General features: G+C 38.8%; 1 protein-coding gene across 2 annotated transcripts; it reads left to right on the forward strand.

Moving 5' to 3' along the window:
• Positions 1–14,852: 14,852 nt before the first annotated feature.
• Positions 14,853–16,962, forward strand: foxd3 (forkhead box D3). 2 transcript variants are annotated; one of them, XM_017304214.2, is made up of 2 exons: positions 14,853–15,170; positions 15,271–16,962. In XM_017304214.2, the coding sequence occupies exon 2, from the start codon at positions 15,288–15,290 to the stop codon at positions 16,485–16,487; it is 1,200 nt and encodes a 399-aa protein (XP_017159703.1). In that variant the 5' UTR covers positions 14,853–15,170; positions 15,271–15,287; the 3' UTR covers positions 16,488–16,962. The 2 variants fall into 2 exon arrangements, 1 of the variants encoding a protein (XP_017159703.1); XR_014087226.1 differs by having other exon boundaries at positions 14,854–16,662; positions 16,793–16,962.
• Positions 16,963–18,793: the final 1,831 nt, after the last annotated feature.

The following is an 18,793-nucleotide window of genomic DNA, read 5'->3' on the forward strand; positions in this document are numbered from 1 at the left end:
GATGTCACAATATGACATAAGTGCATATGTTTATGAATGTAAACTTCTAACTGTAGTTGTAGATGTAGAACAATAAAGTAATCTGAAATCATCAGTAGATATTTTTGCTTACTCTGAGAAATTATCACCCATTTCATTTATTTCCAAATCTGTATGTGACCACACAGAAGCAACTTGACTCTCTAAACTGTCAAAAGACAAATCACACAACCTGAGGTACATGCAATGTTCCAAATGATCAAAACAGATACAAAACTGTCTGAAAATCTGTACATAAATCTTAAAAATTTATGACCAAAATGAAACAAAGAATGTAATTTTGACAAAGTCGAGATGTTCTCACCAATGACAGACAATGACAGGCATGCAGCTAAGACAGGGCAAAGACTGTGGTCGAGTCTCGCTAAAGTAACTTCTGTGTCGTGAAGTGAAAAACAAAGTGACCACATGGTGACATTTGTGACTCCATCGATGTCAAACTAATTTTACTGTGAAACCAGACGCCCTGTGTCATCCTCATGTGAGAGTTGAGTAAGAGGCCTAGAATACACTAGGGAGATGATACCCCACTCACACACAAACACAAAATGCAATCAGCTGTGTAAGACATATCAAAATGATGAAACGAATACAGGAAAAATCAGAGTTTTCACACAAGCGGCATCAGAAGACAAGATAAAGGTACAGTGATAGAACTCCATCTTTGAAAAACCAGACAAACACAAGCACAGGGCAAACTGTGTGACTCTGCGGGACCATTGGACAGATGCCTCTAAATGTCAGTATTTTTGGAGTGAAGATGCATGAGTCCCTAGCGGACGGGGAAAGCGATCTCTACAGGCCGACACCTCCAGTAGCCTTTCCTCTGCTTGTGTGACTCCAGTTTTGAATGGCACAGAGCCCAAGTGGTGCCACATTTAAAAATGTAAGTATAGATTGCCTGTGAATTTGTTTGACATTTTGTCACATTACAGTCACAAACTTCATTGTACTTTAAATTAACTTTATGTGACAGACCAAGAAAAGTGGAGCATGATTGTTAAGTTTAAGAAACATAATACATAGTTTATTTATTTATTTTTTTTTGCAAATAAATTTTTTCACATGACATGATTTACGTCAACAACCGGATGTTGCCAGCGGCACAAGCTGTGAAGAAGAAGACGACAGGAAGTAAGTGAAGGACAATTGCGCAGCTTGTTTTTCAATGACTTACAATGTGAAAAAACTTAATCATGTGTGATTTTAATTGTATTTCTTATTTATTGGAAATAGTGCAATTGTGAAATTGTGTTTTTTGACATTAGCAGATTATAAACACAGTTTTGTACACATTTGGACACATGGAAACACAATTTACCCATCTTTGTTTTAAAAATCTACCTTAGGCTCAGTCAGTGTGGATGGAACAGAATCAGTGACAAACGACACCTTTTGTGGAGTCCAACACTCACCATCCTCAAAAATAAATCATTATTTATTTTCACTGCTTGTACAAGATAGAGTTTTACATTTTCCATCCGCCTCTCCGTGTGTTTCTTTGATTTAGGTCACATTCACGCCACAATTATATAACTTCCACATGCTTGCTGTGTCTGCTGGCTGGTGGAAAAACATGCCAGGACTTAAAAAGGCTTCCTTTCAGTAATTAAACTATCCTCCATAAATGTCAGTATGTTGAGTTTACAGCAGTAGTTATCCTGTGGACAGATTCAACCATCTGAGTTATGGATCTCTGCAGCTCCTCCACAGTCGCCGGGGGCCTGTTAGCTGCTTTTACCTTTCTGCTTAGCCAGTGATAAATAAGTTAGGTTGTAAATTGAATGTATTATTCTAAAACGCCTCTGATCTGCAAACACAACATGCTCTCTCACTCATGTCAGATGATCATGTTGAGCCAAAGCCACTGACCTCTTAGATGCTACCGGCGATGGAGAGAATCGCCATCAGATGACTTTGGTTTTGGGCTAATACAATTTGTAGCGATGAGACACATCTTTGAAATTGATCAAATGTTTACAAAGCAATTAATTTGATAAATTAGGGGAAATCCTGAGGTAGTAGGAATAGGTCATGGAATGTGAGCACAGTGAACTCATTGTTGTGATGTTTGTACTTATCAGTCATTAAGTTTCCTGGACATAAAGCAGAGTGCCAGGCTCATTTATGTATTTTTACTGTTTTCAAACATTTTACGACCAAATGTTTAAATATCTGTACTTCAATTTCAGACACTTATTACATGAATATCATTTGAACCGGTTTGGAAGCACTCAGTTTGAAGAAATAACTTTACCACACTTAGAAGACGGTGCTGGGTATAACTGTCATCTATGGACTGTGATTGGTTTATACCAGTGGTTCTTAACCTTTTTTGAGGTACCGAACCCCCCAGTTGCATATGCGCATTCACCGAACCCTTCTTACTCCCCTCCCCGAGACACAAAATACTTTTTTAGTAATGTAATCATATTAGGTGTGTAACCACCCCCACACCACTAGAGGCAGTACTAACCCCGAAAAGATGCGACTAAGGAGCAGATTTAGACTATAGAATTTTGTAAAAACTGAGTTTTGCTGAAGTAATAAAGACAAAAGTTCAAATCCATGCTGAGAGTGGAGCTCCTTCAATCAGTGCTAATCCGCAACTCTGATTGGCTAAGCAATGTAACGTGATCCTCTGCAGCAGGTGATGGCAAAGCGGGGCGTCATCACCACTTTACACAAGTGTCATCACCACTTTACACAAGAGGCTCCACCGAACCCCTGAGACCGACTCACCGAACCCCTGGGGTTCGACCGAACCCAGGTTAAGAACCACTGGTTTATACGAAACAAAATAAGAAATCAAAACAAACAAGTAGCTCCCAGCAATCAGTTGAGAGAAATGAACCAATTATTGACTCTATACTGGATTAAGAAAAGTGTTTATAAAACTATGCAAAATCAAATTAATTGCTATACGGCATTAACATGTTTGATTGCAAAATATTTACATCATTTTTTTTTTTTTTTTATGGATTGGTGACATAGAGTATAAATTATAAAACAACTGTGTGAAACAATAATTATAAATACAGATGACAATCATAAATGTTTTTTGCTTGTTTGTTTTAAATAAATAGCATCAGAACCAAAACTCTGCTATGTTCTGATTATAATGATGATACAAAATCATGGTATTCTCACAAGAACAAAAAACAGACTCTAAAATATTTTTGAATGAGAACGGCCTGGTTGTCTAAAATCAGATTTTTGTCTTTATTATCTATTGTTAATTGTTAACCGTGCATGGAGAGCGCTCATAGTTTCCCTCTCTTTGTATTCGCTTGACATTCCTGGTGGGGAAAATCCAGAATTCCTAATGAAGAGCAAAACATTACAGATGCAAGGAGAAATTTTGGATGGCTTGCAGCTAGTTTCACAGTATTACTGGTACTGAGCAAAAGAGCATGAAACAGAGATGACATATTCTGCAAAACTTGAAATGTATGCTACTTCCTCAATATTATCCTTTGACTGGCTTGCTTTGTTTCTAATGTGTTTCCAAACCATGTACACAGATGAATGAACCAGCAAAGGAATTCCTGCCACAACTCAATGAAATGGCTTGTGCAGGGCAAATTTAATATGTGGTTTTGGGCAGACAATGCAGGGGTCTCAGCAGATCTGCCTTGCCCTGGAGCTGGATGATGAAGAAAAGCAACTTGGAGGAGAATGTGGCCTTTGTGAGACTCCAAAAGTTTGGTGACTTGTTGTAGAAAGCAGTAAAACCTGACCCAGGAGAATCAGTCAGGGTAAAAAGAGTGATGTGTAATTAATACATGAGCACAATATATTTCAAATATCCAAAGAGTAGAAGAAAATTCAACAAAATTATCATTGTGCATTTCACAATCATATCTTTTTGGGGGGGTTTCTTGTAGCTTGTTGCATTGCAGTCAGAAGTGTTTGTGTTTTTTGGTGGATTCTATGGAATAAACCAACAAAAACATTGAGCATAATTGTGAAAATGAATCAAATTGATACATCGTTTTCCAACTACCACACAGCACAACAGTGACGTATGGTAGTGGCGGCATCATTTACTTTAACACCACAAGGAAGACTCTTTGGTTTCTTGGGAACATGGATGATACTCGAAGAAAAAGGATTAGAGGCTGCAAGAGACTGGAACCTGAGAGCTACAATATAATCAATTTTTGCATTTTCATGTCTCAGATTCATCCATGAAATTCAACTAGAAAATGTGGCAAAGACTGCAGATTAGTGTTCAGATACGGTCTGCATTTGAGATGTTTTGAAATGAAAAACTGGCAAAGATTTTAGACTATTCATGAAAAGCTGTAAAAAAAGATGTATGACCTAAAGACTCTGACCTCTAATTGTGGTGAAAGTTGTTTCAATGAAGTATTGCCTCTGGGGGATGAATATAAATGCATACTACAATTGTTTGTTCTGCCACAAAAATATTCCAATTAAGAACGTTAAGGCTTGTGGTTATAAGTTGAAAGGATGTGAGAAGTTTTAGGGAATACAGTTGAATGTTTCTTCGAGGCACTGTAGATTTTTTTTTTTTGTAGAATTGGACATATTAGTTTATTTTTTCTGCATTTTAGCTGTTTATTTGTCATTCGTGTCCAAACCATAATTTCATTTTTATAACTTCTTAAACTGTACCTTGAGATTAAAACGTTTTAAGTAACCATGGGTTTTCTATAACTGGCCAAAATAATTTCCGCACATTCCAAGTCAAAGCACAGGTGTTTTTTTTAACCAACTAACGACTTAAAAGAGTGAAGAAACAATCTTCCATTGTCTACTCAGAGACATCCTGCCTAAATGTTGTGTTTTGTTAAGTTTCCTAAATTAAATTTTTGTTACTTTTAATACACCACCAAGCCAATTTAGAAAATCACTGCTCAATGCTGTTGCCGGTAGAGAATAACCAGCCACTTCCCTGATTGCATTTTCGCACATTAAGCTCTTTTGTAAACATTTGATAACATTCAAAGCAGGCGTTAGAATTTTCCAAATGGCATTAGGTCCCACTAACATGAGTCATCTGACAGGAATACCTCTAATTACTAGAATAGATTGTTTTTGTGCAGAATTCTAACATGATTATTGAATTTGCTGTTCTGAGCAACTTTTTCAAGTCCAGTCACATGGCCCTATTAGTCATTTAAGTTGCCTTTAGTTCTTGAGTTAGAGCATTACTGACCAAGAAGGAGGCAGCCAAATAACTATTTACTGCATCACTTTGATTGTTAGATGTTTAAATGGCACAATTGATTTGATTCTCGACGAGCCGCTTCCATGAGCCAAAAACTACTGGCCGAAAATAAGTCCGAAACCAAGGTCCATTTTCAAAAGGATTTCTGGTCCAAATAAATTATTTTGTCGCCAAAATTCCTAGCATTTTTAAAGAACAATGATCAGATACTTCTAAAGAGTAAATAAACTATATTTAGTTATCAAGAAAACTCCTGTTTAGAATTTGAATTGCTCTAAAAAAAGTGCATTTGAAAGTGCACATTTATACAAATATACTCACAGGAGGCAACTATAATGTTCTTACTCAATATTATGCACTGTATTGTGGTTTATCTCTTCTGTTGGCAAACTGTAGGAGTTAAAAAATGCTTTTTTTGTTTTACCTCCACAGAAGCAGAACTCTTACTTTCAAGACAAAATTACTAATCAACGTTTTTCAGACCAATGACCTAATCTAAAATTGAGAACCATCAACTTCGGGTTAGGAACATTTTTGGAAAAAAAATGTTGCCAGAATCAAAATCAGGACTAAAACTCCTTCCTCCAGACTAGATCAATTAATCCTTTAAATAAATAATTATTTAAATGTTTAATTCCCTAATATCCTAAAACTTCCACTCAATCCATACTTGGACAGGAAAGTTACTGTAATATCTTTTCACTAATAATGTCTGTTTGTGTTAATCATTTTTAAATAGATCTGAGTTTGATGAATAACAAATATAATTCACGATTGCAGGAATCACTAGCTCCCATTGATTCACCTGTTAGACATTAACTAAAGTGATTCATCTTATAGTTAAGTCTAAATAGGTCCTAATCCTGAAATGATGAACAAACACGTCCTGGTGTTTCCTCTTAGAAATAATCTTCTTCACTATTCTGCAGCAGATGCTACTTGTGCTGCACAGACTAAATGTCTGATGCTTATTCCCACAGAATCTTGTCACTGATTGAAAATAAGGATGATAAAGGGACATCAGTTCCACAGTTTTAAATTTCACATCAAGTTTAATCTATTCAGAATTTTAAGGAGTCCGCAGCGGTATTCATCAGGTCAAAGTGGCCCACAGCTGTGCATGCAGAGGGTTGACGGTACATTTTGACACCCATTCATACACCGACGACGGATGATTTTTTTTTTAAACACCCAACAACACTCTGAGCATTGTGGGCCCTGTGAAACATATTCCAAACAGACCCCCACACACTCTGCATCGCTGCCAGCTCTGAGTCACCCTGACATCTAAGCAGATAAAAAAGTGTCTCAGCTTCCTCTGACAACAGTATCTGCTTGTGATCTGCCTGGTCAAACTGTCTCTGCATGCGTGGCAATGCGCCCTCAGTGTGTGGTGGCGGGTGAAACCATCCCTTTGGTTTGACTGTCCTCTCAGTCACATCAAAAGAGCTTCCTCTGGCAGCGTGGAGGAGCCCACCGCCTCTGGACCTGCTCGTTATTACATGCGAGGGGGGACTTGTGATCTTTTTAATTATTCTGCACTTCATTTCTATCCCACCATTCAAAAACGCAACATGGGAATTGATTGCCTTACAGATCCATCTTTATAATCTCCCCCTGGTCCATAAATTATCCAACTTTGGAGCAGAGTAGAGGAGCTGTGCAGACTCAGGCAGATCCTGTTCAGAGCAGAGCAGAGCCGATTGTAGCGACGTGGAATGAGGGTGGGGGGGTGCAACACTGAATGAGGCTGCTCTTTTGCTCATGAGGGGGGAAAAAAAGTACACTTGTTATCTTGTGAACCCTCAAACATGTAAGATAGGAATCTCTTGAATGTCAGCGACAGAAATGGAATTAACAAGAGATCTTTTTATTGTCACAGAAGGTCATTAGGCTGCCAATCGGGGTAATTATGGAAATGATCTCCCCAGCTCTTTGGAATGTTTTCCTGCTTCCATAAGGACTTGAAAGTGTCCAATCAGCCTCTCTCGTGGGAAAGTTCAGCCATAACTGCAAGTGTACCAGCAAAATCAAATTAAGCAAAGAGATTTCATTAGTATTTATAGCCCTGAGGCATTTGTAAAAGTATGGCTCAGTGGAGTGATGTGGAACTGTGGAAGGGAGAATTATTGCCTAACGACAAAGGCCATACCTAGAAGACATACACATGGATAATGAATAGGAGGCATTGATTGCATCTACAATGGGGATTCTTGAGAGATTGTAAAATATTGATGCTTGTGTAGCTGACTTTGGGCTACCAGCACTGGTTTCAGGGCACTAACTTTCTTTGAGTGTTAACCATGTTTACATTCTTAACTTCGCCATGTATGTATGTTGCGTTTAAATGGGGATATGAACTAAATAAGCAGTTAAAGCAATACAAAGTAAAAGATCTAAGTTAAAAGCCATCTTAAATATAATTAGACTTAACTTAGTTTTGTTATTATAAGTATATTGATGAAGAAATATGTGTATAATCACTGAAATGTTAGCTGGAGCTATGATTTAACAACTGGAAAGAAAAGGTTTATACTTAAATGTATGCACACCTTTGAAGAAAATTTTAATTCAAATTAAAATAATAATAAGTACGTGACCCTTTAATGAATTACGTCAAGTCTAGTGAGTGTGCATAGATATATAGAAAATAAACATGTGTTTCCTTATGCTGAGTTTAGAACTACTAACCTCATATGTGAAAGAAGGTATAATGGTTGGATGTAACAAAGTAAATGTTTGGTGTTCATGCAGAACACTATGTCTGGTGGAAAATAGACACTGACCTGAATACACCATTTCCAACATAAAACATCATGTGTTTCTATGCAAGACAAGGAAACTGGTTTATAGGAAAATAGATGGAGCTAATTAAATGGGTGAATTTAACAAAAAATACTGTCATAGGCTAGAAAAGGCTTGAGACTGAAGTGAAGATTTGTCTTCCTGTAGGACAGTAATCCAAAACACACAGTCTGTGCTACAATGAAAGGGTTTAATTTAAAGTTTTTTCATGCCCCCGATCTAAAACTATTCCAGAATCTCAGTCAGTGCTTGAAAATTGATGTTCATTCAAAGGGACTGAGCTTGAAATATTTTTGAAAAAACTGTCTTGCACAGATGTATTGACACATTATTCAGGCAACACTTCAGATTCATATTTGTAAATAAATATGGAAATCAAGCATGTTTTTTCTTCCTTTTCACAACTACACACTACTTCATGTTGGTCTGTCACAGTTCTGGACAATTGAACAATTTCTTAAAAATGCAGATGAACCATATAAAATATCAAATAAATATTTCCCCTGCAGATAAGTTATAAATAAGTGCAGATATCAGGGTTAAAGAAAGGATCCAAACAAAAAAATTTAAAGAAAGTTCACCTTGATTGTCCCATATTGCACAAAATGATGTGCATATGACATGTATTCTTGTATTATGCTTCATGATTCAAATGGAAAACCAAAACAAATCAGTATATGAATAATCAGTTAACATTAAAAGACATTGTGGGATGCCGGTTCACCTTTTAAAAGCATATCGCATTTAAGATTGATGCAATTATTTCCATATGACGGTTATTATGTTAAACAAGTACAATTGTTCTGGATTTATTTCACGATCTAAAAATTACTGCTCATAATAAGCCTAAACAAAACACTTCAAAGATGAAAAAGTCATTTGTTGAGCAAATTTTTATAAGTAGCATGAATAACTGAGCAGTATAGATAGGATCTGTGTCAATTTTATTCACCCATTGTATAAAAATAAAGGCGCTTCATTGTCAGTGCTCTGTGAAATGAAACCAGAGAGTGATGTGCAATAAATTGTACCACCTGATTTGAATCATTGAGTCTATTCAGTCTACTTAACCTCTGTGTAATTGACAATTTAGAGGTGCTGTCTCTAATTTCAAGAGACAGCACCATGACTTTGATAAGGATGTGCACTTCCCCACTGCAATAATAGACAAGGACACTGTTATAAAGCAAATATGAGATAGTGTAGAAAAAGTTGCTTTAATTAAAAAAGCAAAGGCTGCATGAAAATACTGTTATTTGTCATGTGAGAACAGTATTTTTCTGGAATATTTCTGCTTTTAGCATAATATTACCAATAAAGAAGATTCTGAATCCAAACATGTTTCTCTGTCAAGCCAAAACCTTTTGCCTCTTCCTCATCTTCTGCAATAATTGGGTTCGACAAGAGGTAAAGTGTCTCAGAGTGGAACCTGACAGATTAGGTGAAGGAACATTATTATGGGTACAGGGCAGGCGAATGCAGAAGGTAATTTACTGTGATGTTATATATAAATGTATGCATCAATAGGCAGAGGATATTGAGTTCAAGGGTCATGCTGAATGAAAGGTCCCTTTCAACCTGGTTCATATGCAAACATGAATATCTGCATGTTTTACATTTTCATCCGGTAACCTTCCTGAGGAAGATTATTTTTGTTTGGGGTGTTTCATTTATTTATTTTTATTTAAAAAAAAAAAAAAAAAAACTTTCCTCCAAGTATCAGTGAAGAAGAATCAACTTTCCACAAATTGTTGCGAAAATAAACATTTATTATGATTTCATGTAACAATTTTACTCTTTTTTTTATTATTAAACCACATAAGTAAATGATGCCATTGTTCGCTCACTCTCGGGTGTGTTACTAAGTCAGAGTTTGCCCCCTTTTCACGCACACTGCGCGTGTTTCGACTGCGCGTAAAAGGCCAGAAGTGGGACCAATTCGCAACTGTTCGCGGCCTCGATCTGCCTCATGCGTGCGCTCACACAACGAGGCAATATTCTGATGCGTAACTTTCAGCCACCCTCTGAATGACAAAGAGCTACAAACTGAGTGACACCGTAAGTATTTAACAAGTTTACATTGGCATGGTAATCCCCCGCTGCATTTAGCTGGAGGTGTCACTTTCCCAGCAGCAGCAGCGGCATCGGCGGATGAAAATCCTCAAAGTTTGATGCAGGTCTGTCCCCTCCCAGCGGTCTTCTCGCTGCCGGGGTGTCAGGATTTGTCCTGGTGGTCCAACGATGGACAGGTGGCGAGACATTTTTTTTTTAAAACTAAGAAGTAGACAAATAAATAAAAACTGATATTTTCTGGCGCTAAAATGTAACTATTTTATATGAGAATCAAATCCCAAAAAAAAAATATATATTATTTTTCCTTCAAGAGTAGTCTTTCAAAGTTCATACAAGTGTATATTTGACAGATTAAAAAAAATCACATGCAACTTAATTTTTTAAAATTAATTAATAGATTGCATTTCAGCAATGTGGGTAAAACGACAATCAAAGGAATGTATGAAAATGTATTAAGAAGAAAAAGCAAGAAGGTAAATATTTCATCTTTTTAAGACTGCAATTGGAGAAACGTGACATAATTTATACAGAATTTTTGAAAGCTTGTTTCATTGTTGTCTATTGTCTAACATTACACTTTTTCAGCGTTATTGATTTATGCTGTTATTGGCATAAGCCAACCCACTGAACGCCTGCATTTATTGAAGAGGATAAAAAAATAACAATGGTCGGGCTCACTTTCTAGAAACGTATTTTTCTTCTGTTCTCTTACTTTTGCAGTAAGAGAACAGAAGAAAAATCTGTGGGCTTTTGTTAATAATTATAGTAAATTATTTCCTAAACCATGAATGTGCTGCTTGCTACAAAAGCTATAAACAAGAGGAGCACGTGAGATGCGTCATGCATCAGGTGCATGAAAATACAAATTTGCTGCGTTTCAGTAGATATACAAACATTTTGATAAAACGGGGCCTCCCGACAAACAGAAAATCGGGCGCGCGCAGAGGCGCTTGAGACACGCGTGCTCAGCGTCGGGCCCCACGTCTATGCGGGTGCCGCACATCCAGCAGCAGGAGGAGGAGGAGGAGGGCTTAAAGATGAGCTCCGTCATATTGTTTGACACAGAGTCGCAGCTTGATGGAGTGGACTCTTTGGGGGAAACTGAAAATTGTGATTTCCAAAAAAATAAAACGTAGATAAAAGGGGAGAGGAAGAAAAAAAAAAAACGACCCCTACCTTCATCTCTCTGATGGGATACACATTGTCCGATGTGAAACATTCAGTTTTTGAGACAAAAATAAATTCCATTACATCTCGCTTCCATTTTTTTTTTTTTTTTTTTTTTTTGCTAACAGCTGCTTGAGATTTTCACTTGTTATTAAATCTGACAGGGTGAAGATTTTGCTGCTAGTATAAAATAATTAGCATAATTACAGACGCGCCAACAATGCATTAATTTATCATATCTGTGTAATAAAGCGGCAGCCCTTAGATGCACTCTAACCTAATGAATTGAGCTGAGTATGTTGGAATGCCTTGCTCTTTGCGTGTTATAGAAAAAAAAAGATGAAGTACAGAATCCAGTTTTAAAGAGATATAGAGACACATTTAAAAACAGAAAATTACAAACAAGTTTTTAAAACTTGTGTTTCTGTGACCGACTGCAGATTAGCTTAAAAAAACGTTCTGTAGACTATTTATCACCAAAGAAGCTTAAAGTTGCAAAAACATATTTAGAATAAACCTTTTTTTTAACCTTTATTGAGCCTAAATGCCTCTGAACAAACCGAAACGCGCTTATAGCCTCCGCAGGTGACCCTGACCTCTGACTCCAGCAGCACGGGTGTAACCTGAAGGGCGGGGGGGTGGGGGGGGGGGGGGGATCTATTCATCAGAGTTCACCGGAGCAGCACATTATTATGATCACAATTATTTGTTATACCAGCGACCTTGGTGGTAGTTTTTCCAACGCTGTTTCCATCACCTGAGCTGCTGCTGCGTCTCTTCTGTGTCCCTCCCAACGGTTTCATTCAGGAGCAAGATGGCTTATTATACTAAAAGGTTTTTGTCGCGCTAAGCCGTGCATGTGTGCTTAAAACGCACATTTCATTAACAAACTGCGGAGGTATAAAAGCGGATTTATGAGGCTTCAAAAGATCACAGGAAGGACGGGTTAGAAAGCCCCCCCCCCCCCCCGGCCCCCCCCTCACTCTGTGCTTGTTGTAGTGAGCTTCTATCAGCGGGTAACTACGCTACGTACACAGAGCCAAGCCAATTCTTTATATGGCCCTGGGCCTTTGGGCCCCAATTCATTTATTGAATAACGGCAGTGAAAAAGGGAGGGAAAAGTGATGTTTAATTTGTGTGGGAAATGGAGGGTCTTTATTATTGACTGATTAGCTTGAATAAAATTTGACTAAACTGTAAGTACAAAAAAATATATGTTGCACTATTTACATTACATTAAACTGTAAAATCCATGGGGGTTTTTTTCATGCTGATAATTCTTTCAATTTTGAAGCTAAATCTATTTTGTTTTCAAATCTATTTTTTTATATATTTTATTTGTATTAATTCATTTTAAATCCTTAAAGCAAATTAAAAAATTAACAGATTTTTTGACATTTAGGCACAATTCGAAGAGCCTAAGATCTGTGTGAGGTCGAGCAGCTCAGTGGGAACCCCCCTGCAGCAGAGTGGTCCAGAGCAGGAGTGTAGCTTGCTTATACCTAGGGCTGGCTGTGCCAGCTGCACCTGCAGGTTCAAAGACAAAACAGGAAACAGTGAAAGATACCTGACTCATTAAAAAAATAATAATAATAAATTCAAACACATTAATAATATTTTTTTAAAAAGTAGATTATTTGAACTTCTTGTTCTACTTCTATAAAACATGAGTCTTTTTAGCATGACTCTAATTGATGCTTTATGCTTCCCTAAATGCATAAAGTAATGTTAAAAATCTACGTTACAACAGAGAAAAACAAGTGTTGTTTTAAACATTTTCAGAGAAAAAAAAAAAGAATCTAGTTCTTCAAGGTGCTTTTTTTCATTTTGAAAAGCAGCAACCAAATGAGCGATTCCCTAAACACACACGCACACACGCACACACACACACACACACACACACACACACACACACACACACACACACACACACACACACACACACACACACACACACACACACACACACACACACACACGTGCGCCACGGATGAGCAGGATGAAAGTTGACGCGGACTCTGGTTTCATCTGCTAAGTAGTCCATATTGACGGACCTTCGGATCTCACAGGTCAGCCGAAGATTAAACGGGAGGCCAGGCTAATCGGAAGCCGGGTTTCCGTCCCTTTGACCCGAACGCGCGTTATTAATGATAGCGTCTGATTAATCCCCGCTTTTATCCCGGACTGGAGAGCAGCAAAGGTGTGACAGGCAGAAGCGCCTCTGCGCAGCGCTGATCAGATGTCGACCAGGCAACAGCCAAAAAAATATATTTAATTAAAAAACTGATAAAAACAAAACAAAAAAAACGAAAATACATTTTTGCTTAGGTTTCTTCCGTTTTTGTAAGTTACATTCCGTATGTAATTAATCAACACAAATTACCTGATAAACAAAAGTAAATTTCATGTAAAAAAAATAATTCTAATAATAATTCTAACAATAATAAAATAAATAAGTTATAAATAAATCCTCTGTAAGCATAACAAACTTAAAACGAGCATTTAACTATATACATAAAAAATATTTCAGCATTTAAATTCCCTTTATATTAAATAAAAAAAATAAATAAAGTCCCTGATTTCAATTCCTTAAGCTGCGATGCGAACTTTCTATATTTTATTTCTAGTTCCACACATTTCTCTCCAGCACGCAAAGTCCGCGTCAATTATTCTAAATATTAGCGCCGAAACAAAAAGATCTCGCTCTTTTCCCAAACCCAAACTTCAACCTTTCGCTTTCACCTCCAAGCCTGTGAATAAAAAAAATGCTTCCTTTGAATTCACCCGCTGTCTACATTTCCTAGATGTTTTTTTTTTCTTTTTTCAAATGCAAACACATGCAATGATCGGGGTCGTTTGCACCTCTTCCAAACTCTTAAGGAAATGCGTTCCTCTCCCCCAACATTCATGGTCGATTCCGCTGCAGCTGCTTCCTCGCGCTCTTCCCACTAATCCTGCAGGAATAAATAGACTTGGAAATCATGTTTTGTGTTCGCACATTGAAGTTTCACAGCGGGATCTATAACAATGCAAACATAAAGTGGTGCATCGCAGCCAAGACAAGAAAAAGATTAAGCAGTAGAATTCACAAGATGGTTTAAAAAAAAAAAACTAAACCTTCTCATGCACAATTTCACAGTTTAAAAGGTAAAACACACTCAAAGCTCAATCAAGCAGATTCCTTTAACTTAGCTGTCGCTGTTTCCGCTCTGCAGCTGTCAACACAGTTCGAATTAGCAAAAGTTAAAGGTTGTTTTTGCGCAGCCACGTTAGAGCGCTTCAGATCTTTCAATCATGCAGGCCAATTTTCTCCCCCCTGCTCCTCCTCCTCCTCCCTCCGCCACCGTTAAATGGTCTATGACGGACGAACACAGAAAATCAGCGGAAAGCAGCGCTGCTGATGTCCCATTGTTGACAAATCCAAGAAACAACTCCAGTTTGCATGGTTTAACGGAGAGCGGAGAGAGCAAAGCTTCGGAAGCGACGGAGAGATGAGAGGTGGGGGGTGTGGCGTCACCGAACCACGTGTCCAGCTCTGATAGTATATCTTATACAAGGGGGGAAAGTAATCTATCAGTCAGTCCGGTTAAAAAGCTCCGGCCTTTTTTTTTTCCAAAAGCAGAATGTGTCAGTTCGACTCAGCTCGCCAAATATCGCTGGTTTAAGACGCGCGCCGCCGCTCAGGAGAGACGCCGGAGCGCAAAAGGCAAAAAAAAAAAAAAAAAAAAAAAAAGTTGCGCTTTCTCTCCAAATAACTTCTGAGACGAAACGCACCGCTTTGCAGGCCCCGCCAACTTCCAGCGTGGGGAATATTTCTCCAAGTTTGAAGTTTTTTTCTGCACACCTTCAGATCGTTGGAGACCTCCGATTGTTGTCCAGCAGACTCCCGGTGTGCGCGCACTGGCCGCTGCACAGCTGTTTCCACTTCTGTGAGTTTCTTCTTCTCCTATTTTATTTTATTAAAAAACAATTTTTTTTTTACATTAAAGTGTGAGTAAGCCGTGAGATGACCCTCTCTGGAGGCAGCGATCGAGCCAGCGACATGTCCGGCCAAACTGTGCTCACAGCCGAGGACGTGGATATCGACGTGGTGGGCGAGGGAGACGATGAGGGCATGGAGAGGGTGGACAGCGACTGCGACAGCCCGGGGGGAGGCAGCATCCTGCACGGCTTTCGAGGAGAGCCGGCCGACGATGACTTGGAGGACGAGATCGAGGTGGAGAAGGAGGAGATGAGGTCCGGAGGAGGGAGCCCGTGCTGCGAGAGCTCCGGGGAAGGAGAGCCGGGCTCAGGGAAAGGAGAGGGTCACGACCAGAGCTCAGCCTCGGGAGGATCGATCCAGAAGCCCAAGAGCAGCTTGGTGAAACCGCCTTACTCCTACATCGCCCTCATCACCATGGCGATCCTCCAGAGCCCGCAGAAGAAGCTCACCCTCAGCGGGATCTGCGAGTTCATCAGCAACCGCTTCCCGTACTACCGGGAGAAGTTCCCGGCGTGGCAGAACTCCATCCGGCACAACTTGTCGCTGAACGACTGCTTCGTGAAAATCCCCCGGGAGCCCGGAAACCCCGGAAAGGGCAACTACTGGACCCTGGACCCGGCTTCAGAGGACATGTTCGACAACGGCAGCTTCCTCAGGAGGAGGAAAAGGTTCAAGAGAGTTCAGCCGGACGTGCTCAGGGACCAGACCGCACTCATGATGCAGAGTTTCGGGGCGTACAGCCTCGGAGGCCCCTACGGGAGGCACTACGGCATCCACCCGGCTGCGTATTCCCACCCGGCGGCTTTGCAGTACCCGTACATCCCACCTGTGGGGCCCATGCTCCCGCCGGGCGTCCCCCTGCTGCCCTCGGCGGAGCTCAACAGAAAGGCGTTCAACTCTCAACTGAGCCCGAGCCTCCAGCTGCAGCTCAACAGCCTGAGCACGGCGTCTATGATCAAATCCGAGCCGTCGAACAGGCCGTCCTTCAGCATAGAGAACATCATCGGGGTGTCCAGCTCGTCGTCCGTGACGCCGGGCGCCGCCCAGGCTTTCCTCCGGCCTCCGGTCACCGTTCAGTCGGCCCTGCTGAGCGCGCAGTCCCTCTCTCTGACCCGGACCTCTGCCGCGATCGCTCCCATCCTCAGCGTCCCTTCAAATATTATTTCTGGACACGTTTTACCTTCAGCGACGGCGGCAGCGGTCTCCAAATGGCCGTCACAGTGACTGAAAAGCAAGAAGAAAAAAAAAGCAACTCTTATTTTTATATAGAGACTTTATCACTGGGAGGCGTGAAGAGCACAAATCAATAGGCAGCACTGGACTGTAAAGCCATGAAAAAGACTCTTGAAATACAAGAGAAATGAAAAAAAGAAAAGGAAAGGAAAGTATTTCTGTACAGGTAACATTTGTAAATATTTGTAAAAAAAAAAAAAAAAGGGAGAATAATTTTACCCGTCTTTTACCTGTCCTTTGTTCCTGTTTGAGATCTGTGATAATTCTTTTGATTTTTCTTTTTTTTTCTATTGAAGGCTCGACTTGACACATTTCATACAAGACACGATCAAGTGCAAAAAGACTGTTTATAATAATATTAATAATAATAATAATAATTAAAAAAATCAAATATATGTAATTCTATGTAGTTATCTGGTGTTGTAAGCTGAAATTATTTGTAAATAAATTTATGAAAAAGTTAAAACTATTTTCATTTCATTTGAACGTTTAAAATAATCTGACATGTGTTTAAGGAATAAATATCCGTATTGGTCTATTAAAAAAATTATTGCAATGAATTTACAAAAATTGCAATGCAAAATAACAATTTTAACATTTTATTTTTAATGTTCGTCAAAACTTATTTTGCTCATAATTCATAATTTACCAGCTAATAAAAAGAAACGGAATAGCAATAACAAGCGAACCCTTTTTATCAACCTTGTCAGCTCCAAATGTTTCAACTATTTGTTTTCATATATTATCAATACATTTTTGCAAAACCCTCAATAATTAAAATTATATTCATATCAATCAGATGTGTTATAGAAGAGGATTAATGTAGTTAATTAAGTTTTGCGCTAAATATCAACCGTATCAATATAAAATAAAATAAAAAACACGGACAAAAAAAAACCCCAAAGCTTTTAAAAGTTCGGAATATGTTTTGGATATAGATTCATAGCACATATTTATATGGAACTAAAAGGGTTTTCCGGGATTCCGGCCTGAGGTCACAGTTTAGACACATTTTCATCTCCCATCACATCACAGCCGGATCATCTTACAGAATATTCTGCGGCTTGGCCACCATAAAGGTAACAGTTTCGCAGTTGTGTCTGGCTAATCGCTTCTACACAAACAGCAAATGGCGAGTGTGTGTGAGAGAGAGTGTGTGTGTGAGAGAGTGTGTGTGTGAGAGAGTGTGTGTGAGGGGGCTTACAGGTACTATATATATCCGATCCCCATGGGAAAGGGAAAGGACTTCTGTTTCTGCTTCTGTTCCTCCACAGACAGTCGAGATGGTGCTGCTGCTGATGAAAAGAGCCTCATCAGAGTGTTTCTGCTGACGGGTTTCATTCTTCACTCCTTTTTGTTTACATTCACGCATGTCACAATATTACCTCACTAAATACATGTGTAAAATTTATACCGGTTGCTGATCGATTCGAATCACGAAACCAATTATGGAAAAAAGAAAAAAAAAAAAAAGGGGGGGGGGGGGGGGGGGGGGGGGCATATATTTTCAATTTTTATTGTTAAATAATTTATCCGCTAGTCCTACCATAAAATTAGATTTAAAAAAGATAAGAAATTGATAAACAAACAAATGAATAAATAAATCTTATTTCAGGGTGTAGAACTGTAAAAAAAAAAAAAAAAAAAAAAAAAGAAGAAGAAATTCCAAATGCATTTTAAGATATGAATGGTTTTTTTAGATTTAGATTTTTTTTGTTTGTTTGTTGTTGTTTTTTATAAAACAAAAAATACAACATCAGCAGTTCAGACATTTGCTCTGTTTCGCCTGTGATTCGGAGGCTGGCGTGGAAGAAGGCGTATTTTTGCTAGTAAGGCAAACTCCGCCTCTTCAGAGAGAAACAAAAGTTCTCGTCTGTACATTAGGAGAGAATGTCCGCATAAAAATCATATCCAATAATTAAAGTGGGACGTCGCACCCGCGATGCTGCAGGCTGGAAACGCTTCAGCAGAGATTAAAACCCCTAGAGGGCGCTGATTAGCACCTTGAACTCCCAATTAAGGAAATAACAGAAATGTTAGTGAGATCTTATCACTGACCATGTGATTAATCAGTTATGTTACTCTCCCACACTACAAACAAATATAATGTCAAACAACCGTTACAGGAATCCAACGACGTAATATTTTTTTACTAATAAAAATCCAAACAGTTTGGTCTGCATTTGTATTCAACCCTCTTCATTCTGGCACCACTAAATGAAATACAGTGGCTCCAGCTCAAAGAAGATAACATTCTTCTGCAAAGATCAGTGTTTATGACGAGGTTATATTATTTA

This window comes from Poecilia reticulata, chromosome 4 (genome assembly GCF_904066995.2).
Source record: "Poecilia reticulata chromosome 4, P_reticulata-male-v2, whole genome shotgun sequence".
NCBI lineage: Eukaryota > Metazoa > Chordata > Actinopteri > Cyprinodontiformes > Poeciliidae > Poecilia > Poecilia reticulata.

Excerpts from the sequence above, each read along its gene's own strand:
- foxd3 (XM_017304214.2), top strand. The coding sequence starts at position 15,288 with ATGACCCTCTCTGGAGGCAGCGATCGAGCCAGCGACATGTCCGGCCAA.